General features: G+C 31.6%; 1 protein-coding gene across 1 annotated transcript in view; it reads right to left on the bottom strand.

Annotated features, from left to right (window-relative positions):
* The window catches only part of LOC111412573 (probable protein S-acyltransferase 23), a 5,765-nt gene extending 3,380 nt beyond the window's left edge, over window positions 1-2,385 (bottom strand). Inside the window, exons 1-3 of the mRNA XM_023043509.1 lie at window positions 2,020-2,385; window positions 1,766-1,906; window positions 854-1,005 (exon numbers count right to left, since the gene is read on the bottom strand). Coding sequence (XP_022899277.1) covers window positions 854-1,005; window positions 1,766-1,906; window positions 2,020-2,262 — 536 coding nt within the window. The 5' untranslated portion in view covers window positions 2,263-2,385. The remainder of the gene's footprint in view (window positions 1-853; window positions 1,006-1,765; window positions 1,907-2,019) is intronic.
* Between the last annotated feature and the right edge of the window lie 3,338 nt (window positions 2,386-5,723).

Genomic DNA, 5,723 nt, shown 5'->3' with positions numbered 1-5,723 from the left:
ATGATGAAAATCTTTTTGGCTACAGTTTTAAGCATTCTTTAAAATGTTAAGAAAAAAGCTAAGAGAGAGTTAAAAAAAAAGGTCTGAAAAAATTAATTTGCTGAACGGTAAAGTACTCAAATGCCATTACAAACATATCGGTTTAAAGTTTTAATATTTTATGCCTTTAAATTACACTGCCTTACTTGATCATTGGAAAATTTTAACGAGTTAATATTTGTTTAGAAAATAGAGAGATATGAAGATTAGTCGTTGTTGGAAGCCATATTTTATCCGCTCTAAATAGAAATAGAGGTGACTCCTCTTTACAGATTAAGAAGCAAATCACTGAGCTCTTTATCTCTCAATGTCGAAGTTTCTTAACAAACGATCCTAAAGATTATAAAGAAAGACAACAACGAGCAAAAATTATAAGAGAAAATAATAAAAGAAATTTCAGTAGAACTAGTTAGACATTTTTTAGCAATAGACCTTTAGTAGCAAAGACAATAGAAATATATTTATATACTCTTGGTCGTAGTAATTTAAAGTGCGGACTTTTTAAAACGAATTAATTAAGTGTAGAAAATCTTACCAAATTAGTAGACTTTCTCTAGAAAATATTTATTGGTAGGAAGAAATTTGTACTTCAAAATGTGTAAAAATTTTAAAAGAAATACCTTATTAACAAGTCCTCTTCATATTTATTAGAAAGAAAAATTTTTGAAAAGCAAGTAATTTTCATATTAATTAAAGAAATTTTTTTCAAACTTTTGGTGGGAAGATTTATGTAAATTTTGTAGACTTTATCACTTTCATTAAAGACGTTTTCATATATATATATATGTTCAAATAATATAATGTAATTAAATAAAATATTATGGCATGTGAATTGCACAGGCATTTAACATACCAGTGAAGTGGAGTCCTCCCATCATTATCAGGTACATCAAAATCAGCATGATAGTTAGCAACAATGTGATTCAGAAACGTTGTTTGCCCATATTGTGCTGCGACGTGAACTGCCTACAACATAAATAGTTTTGATTTAGGAAGCTTCCATCAGATATGGAATATGGAAAACATAAGAAACGTGATACATCCACAAACCATAAAATAGAACTGAACCACAGAATTTTCACCCTACCCCATGTGAATAGAACTCTGTATCCAACTCCCATTTTATATTATGAGAGAGAGAGAGAGAGCGGTGATTTTGCCATTAAACCAAATCTATCAATTCTATATGTTTAAGATAAAACACAGCTTGGTGACCACGGACAGACTGCACTATTTATACAAATGTATGTGCATTTGGATATGGTCACCATGTAATATATATGCACCACAAGTTCTAGACATTTAAAGCTTAAACATTATTAACTAATGTTCTTCCCATTGGTTGGTGACAACATGAGGATTGGATTTTTCATATTTGATTTTAAATATTAGTTTTCTCATTTACTAAGTACTTCAACTGTATGGACCAAAGAAAAATGAAAATAATGACTTACTGCTAGCATCAGATAACTTCCAAAAAGATCAACCACACACTGAGTCGCTTTCTAAAGAAGTAATCCATTCTGATGCCATGTCTACATCAGTTTACCAAAAAATCCATCTTGTCGAAATAGTACATTAAGAAACCACTAAGAAAATTTAGTACTCCAACAACATTAATTTCAATCCTAATGACTGCAAATTAAATTTCCAACAGAGCTTCAACAGTATAAAAATTAATCCCACCGTCTGAAAATTAAAATGTCAACAAACTCAAAACAATTACCCGATAACCATTAACATCAGCAGCCTCCACACGCGCCCCATTCTGCATCAACTTGTCCGCTGCTGCAATTGAACCACGAACCGCCGCCCAGTGCAGTGCCGTTTGCCCCGCATTATCCGAAGCATTAACATCACCACCACGCTTAAACAAAAATTCAATTATATCAATCAATCCTCAAAACCAAAACAGACCCCAGATAAACAAAAGTAAACAGGAAATTACGAGTTTTAAACACATACTGCAATAGTATATACCTCAATTATGTACTGAACAACGTCAGCGAAATTGTTGAGGGCAGCCCACTGTAGGGGATAGTAGCCATTTCCATCGGGTTGGGAAACCGAAACGCCATCGTTTTCGACAAAGTGCCGGAGCTTCTCGAAGTCTCCGTACGCAGAGGCGGAATAAATGTCTACCATCTGGAGTTCATTAGGGTTTCGATTGGAGGGTTTCTGGTCAGCTGATTCTGATACAATTTCGATTTCTGATGAAGCCATGTGAGTGAATACAGCCTTTTGAATCTGATCGGATCGTTGAACAGTTTGGGTTTTAGGTTTTTAATTTAGGTGGTATGTGGTGCAAACTTAGAAGTTATTGGGGGAATACTTTTCTGGTTGTTGCATTTACTTTTCATTTTTTCAATTTATCTATTTAGCACGTGTTTGTTTTTCATTTTTTCTACATTAAAATAAAAAATATGATCGTTATTTATCTCATTAAACCACCAAATTTGAATTTCTATTTTTTGTATGAGATCCATAATAACTATATTTTTTATTCTCGTTTTTATAAAAATGGAAAATAAACGCCCCCTTAAGCCTTATCCAAGGTAATTTTGAAAATTAATTTTTTTATCGTTAGAGAGAAAAATATGTTTCATCTGTGAGTAAGGAAGTCAAAAATAACGATTGAAATAATGAAATAACGATAAAAAATTAATTTTTAGGGTGAAAATTTATTTAAAAAAATGGGGGCTTATTTTTGTAAGCTTCCTTCTTTACTGCACAAACATATGCTAAAAATAGTGATTTTTCTTTCTTTTTTTCTCAATGTTTTTTAAACTAGTCTCGACAATAACCACCAAAGTTGTTATTAATTAAACCAAATTTTAATTAAACATCGATCTTTAATTATTAAAAAATTTGTGTTCATAGATTTTTTTCATCAAATTTTTACTTTCAACCTTTCATTAATTAATGGATTTCATTCTCAACAACAGTTTATGACAAAATGTTTTATTTGTGTTATTGGAAGGTCGAAAAAAATACATTGCCATTCTTTTGTATTCATTTTTTCAAAAAAAAAATAATAATAATGGACGAATAAATCATTTAAGAGACGGAAATATTAATCAATGATGTTGGGAATTTTACGCCAATTATCTTTATTTCTATTTATCCGCTGGATCTTTTGTTGTTCAAGAGAATATTAGCAAACAAAGAAAAACACAAATTAAACGGATTGTCAAAACTTTTCATTATATGAAAAAATTTTACAATCATATAAAATTTCACTCACCAACCCAATTACAAAGAAAAAAATAAATTCGAATTTTACCACATCTACTTTTCTATCCAAAGATACAAAGTCCAAAAATGTTAAGCATACAATATTTTCCTCTCAACTCAACTCTCTGGCTAACCCAAAATAATAAAATACATCCACTATTTATAGGATCAATAACCAAGTAGAAAAGTTTAATGTAAACTCAAACAAGACTCATTCAACTCAACAATGATTCCTTCATGTGCAAAACTCTATAATTGGCTGTAAATTGGAGATCAAATTCTGCAAGTATTCTGCTCTCAACTTTAATTAAAAGTCTTCTATACAATAACTACTTTTTATTATTTGCAATAGAAGTCCTCCAACTTTTGACTTTTGAGGCAATTACCTAACAATCTCCATCTTATCGAAAAAATAAGTCAAAATCTTGTCATCTCTTCTATAACTTTTAATCACAGTACTTGGAAAAAACAAGTAAGCTTTTGAGACGGTTTTAACAGTTCCATATTCGATCATATGAGTATAACCACTCAGAATTATCCACAAACTCCGAGCATTTCATCGGCTACATGTCGAAACAACCCTGCTGATAGTTATGGTGCAACTCTTCCACTGACTTTTTCGAAGAGCTCATCAGCTATCGACATCACAACACTACCACATACCTATACACCTTGCATCAAATGTCAGTCAATGCTATGTGCAGATATGCTGACCCGCACCAGTAAGAACACATCATCTATCGTGACAACTGGCAACATGACACGAGGATATTCTCATCTTACTTTACAGCACCACATTTGCATCCTCCTCCGCTATGAGAGACGCATCGTCCAACCCCAAACAATTACTCGACCCAGCTCCACTTTTGGGACAATTTATCCTCACGTGACCAATCTAACAGCAGTTCCAACAAGTTGCTTTCCTCCTCATAGAGCTGTCAATCTTGCTAGAACTCTTGGTTGAGTTTCCTTTCAAAGCCTTGTACAGTCCAGCTTGAGTCAATAAATTCTTAACTTGTACTTGCCGCAAGTCAAAATTGATTCTCTCGTCAAATTTCTCCACATCATATTTCAACGACAACATATTTTTCTGTTGCTTCAATACTTCAAACCACATAACACTCTGATATCACTTGTTGAGGATTTTACGCTAATTCTCTTTATCTCTATTTACCCGCATGATCTTCTGTTGTTCAAGAGAATATTAGCAAATAAGGAAAAATAAAAAATATAGAGCACAAATTAAACGGACCGTCAAAACTTTTGCCTATATGAAAAATTATTACAATCATATAGAATTTCACTCACCAACCCAATCCCCAAATATTACAAAGAAAAAACAAACTCAAGTTTTATCACACCTACTTTTTTACCCAATCTACAAAAAGTCTCAAAATATTAGGCTCACAATATTTTCCTCTTAAATAAACTCTCTGCCCACACCCAAAATAATGAAATACATCCACTATTTATATAGTCAATAACCAAATAGAAGAGTTTAATTTAAATTCAAACAAGACTCATTTAACTCAACAGTAATTTCTCCATGTGCAATACTCCAAAATCAGCTGTAAATTGAAGATCAAAATCTGCAAGAATTCTACTCTCAATTTTAATTAGAAGTCTTCCATACAACAATAACCTTTTATTATTTGCAATAGAAGTCCTTCAACTTCTGACTTTTGATGCAATTACCCAACAAATGGAGTATTGAAGACAAATAATGTGAAAAAAAGGTAAGAACATAAATATTAAATGAACAATATTTGGGGTCCTTTATTACAATTAATATGATGCAACGAAAAAAAAAACCTTGTATATAAATATTAATATACAAAAACTAAGGATACGTTTGGTTTGCTATTTTCAGTTTCAGTTTTGCAAAATATTAAAAATGAGTTTAGTCTGATAATTCTAAAAATGAATTTTTGAAAACAATGATAATTTATAATGTAAAATTCAAAATGTACTTTTGACATTTTGAGCCCCTGTTTAATTCACATTTTTTGAAAAAAAAAATATATTCTTAAATAGTGTTTTGACATCATTTCAACCACACATTCTTCAATAAAATAATATTACACACAAATTCAAAACTTTTCTTATTTTTAACCACTCATTTTCTATCAATATACTATTCAAAAATTCATTCTTATCAAAAGGATCAGGCTCAAACAAGGGCCGAGTGTTTTTAGTGATGATGTATTGACAAAAAGGTAAGTCAATAGGACCTACTCGAACAATCGTCCTACTTAATCAAGCTGATTAGGAGTGGATCGGATCGAACTCTAAAGTCAAACCTTTCACTTCACAGTTCAAGATCTTGAACATGGGTTGAGTATAGTCGCAGATGGGCCTTTTAAACTGTTCCTAATGTCAAGCTAAGAATCTTTCTAAATCACTTCGAGTTGATTGGGCCTTCAAGCATTCGAATTACGTCGTGGTCGTAA

Source organism: Olea europaea, chromosome 16 (assembly GCF_002742605.1).
Source record: "Olea europaea var. sylvestris chromosome 16, O_europaea_v1, whole genome shotgun sequence".
NCBI classification, from domain to species: domain Eukaryota; kingdom Viridiplantae; phylum Streptophyta; class Magnoliopsida; order Lamiales; family Oleaceae; genus Olea; species Olea europaea.
The sequence above is the reverse complement of the archived record's forward strand: the minus strand, read 5'-3'. Positions and strand labels throughout refer to the sequence as shown.